The 591-nt window shown below is 35.4% G+C and overlaps 1 protein-coding gene across 1 annotated transcript in view; it reads left to right on the forward strand.

Moving 5' to 3' along the window:
• LOC115240495 overlaps positions 1 to 591 on the forward strand; it is a 5,403-nt gene that overhangs the window by 1,849 nt on the left and 2,963 nt on the right. The window contains exon 2 of the mRNA XM_029815673.1: positions 25 to 591. Within this exon, the coding sequence (XP_029671533.1) occupies positions 67 to 591 (525 nt within the window). The 5' untranslated portion in view covers positions 25 to 66. The remainder of the gene's footprint in view (positions 1 to 24) is intronic.

Below are 591 nucleotides of genomic sequence, written 5' to 3' on the forward strand. Positions count from 1 at the left end.
AATATCAAACTTCTTTTCTTCTAGGTAAAATCTGTTTCGCAATTGCATAGATGGGAAGAAAACGTAATGCGCGGCGAGTCAAACAGGGACAAATTTATATTTATTGCCGAATATGTACTATCGCAATTCCAAGAAGCTATTGATAGAGGATCTATCATTCACGACATAGATTTGCGAAAATGGGCATTACAAGCAAAGGAGCAAATAGACTTTTCTTCATTTAGAGCAGGAAATTGGTGGATATGGAATTTTAAAAAAGCACATCGCATTGTATCACGTAAAATAACAAGTTTTAAAACGCGATCTTCTCATGCAGCTGATGTAACAATACGTCAAAGCGCAGAGGAATTTGTGAGACAGGTTAAACCACATATTGATGTTATCGGTGCAGGATCAATTTATAATGCAGATGAAAGCGGCTTTAATTTCGAAATACATTCTGGAAGAACATTAACTAATGTGGGAGCAAAACAAGTCGAATCTACTATCCAATCTTTATCTTCTATGACTCATAGCTATACCATTATGCCCATTATATCTGCAGATGGACATCTTCTTTCACTTCTGTATATAGTACTAAAAGAATCTAGT

The sequence above is a fragment of the Formica exsecta genome, unplaced genomic scaffold, assembly GCF_003651465.1.
Source record: "Formica exsecta isolate Colony F162 unplaced genomic scaffold, ASM365146v1 scaffold438, whole genome shotgun sequence".
NCBI classification, from domain to species: domain Eukaryota; kingdom Metazoa; phylum Arthropoda; class Insecta; order Hymenoptera; family Formicidae; genus Formica; species Formica exsecta.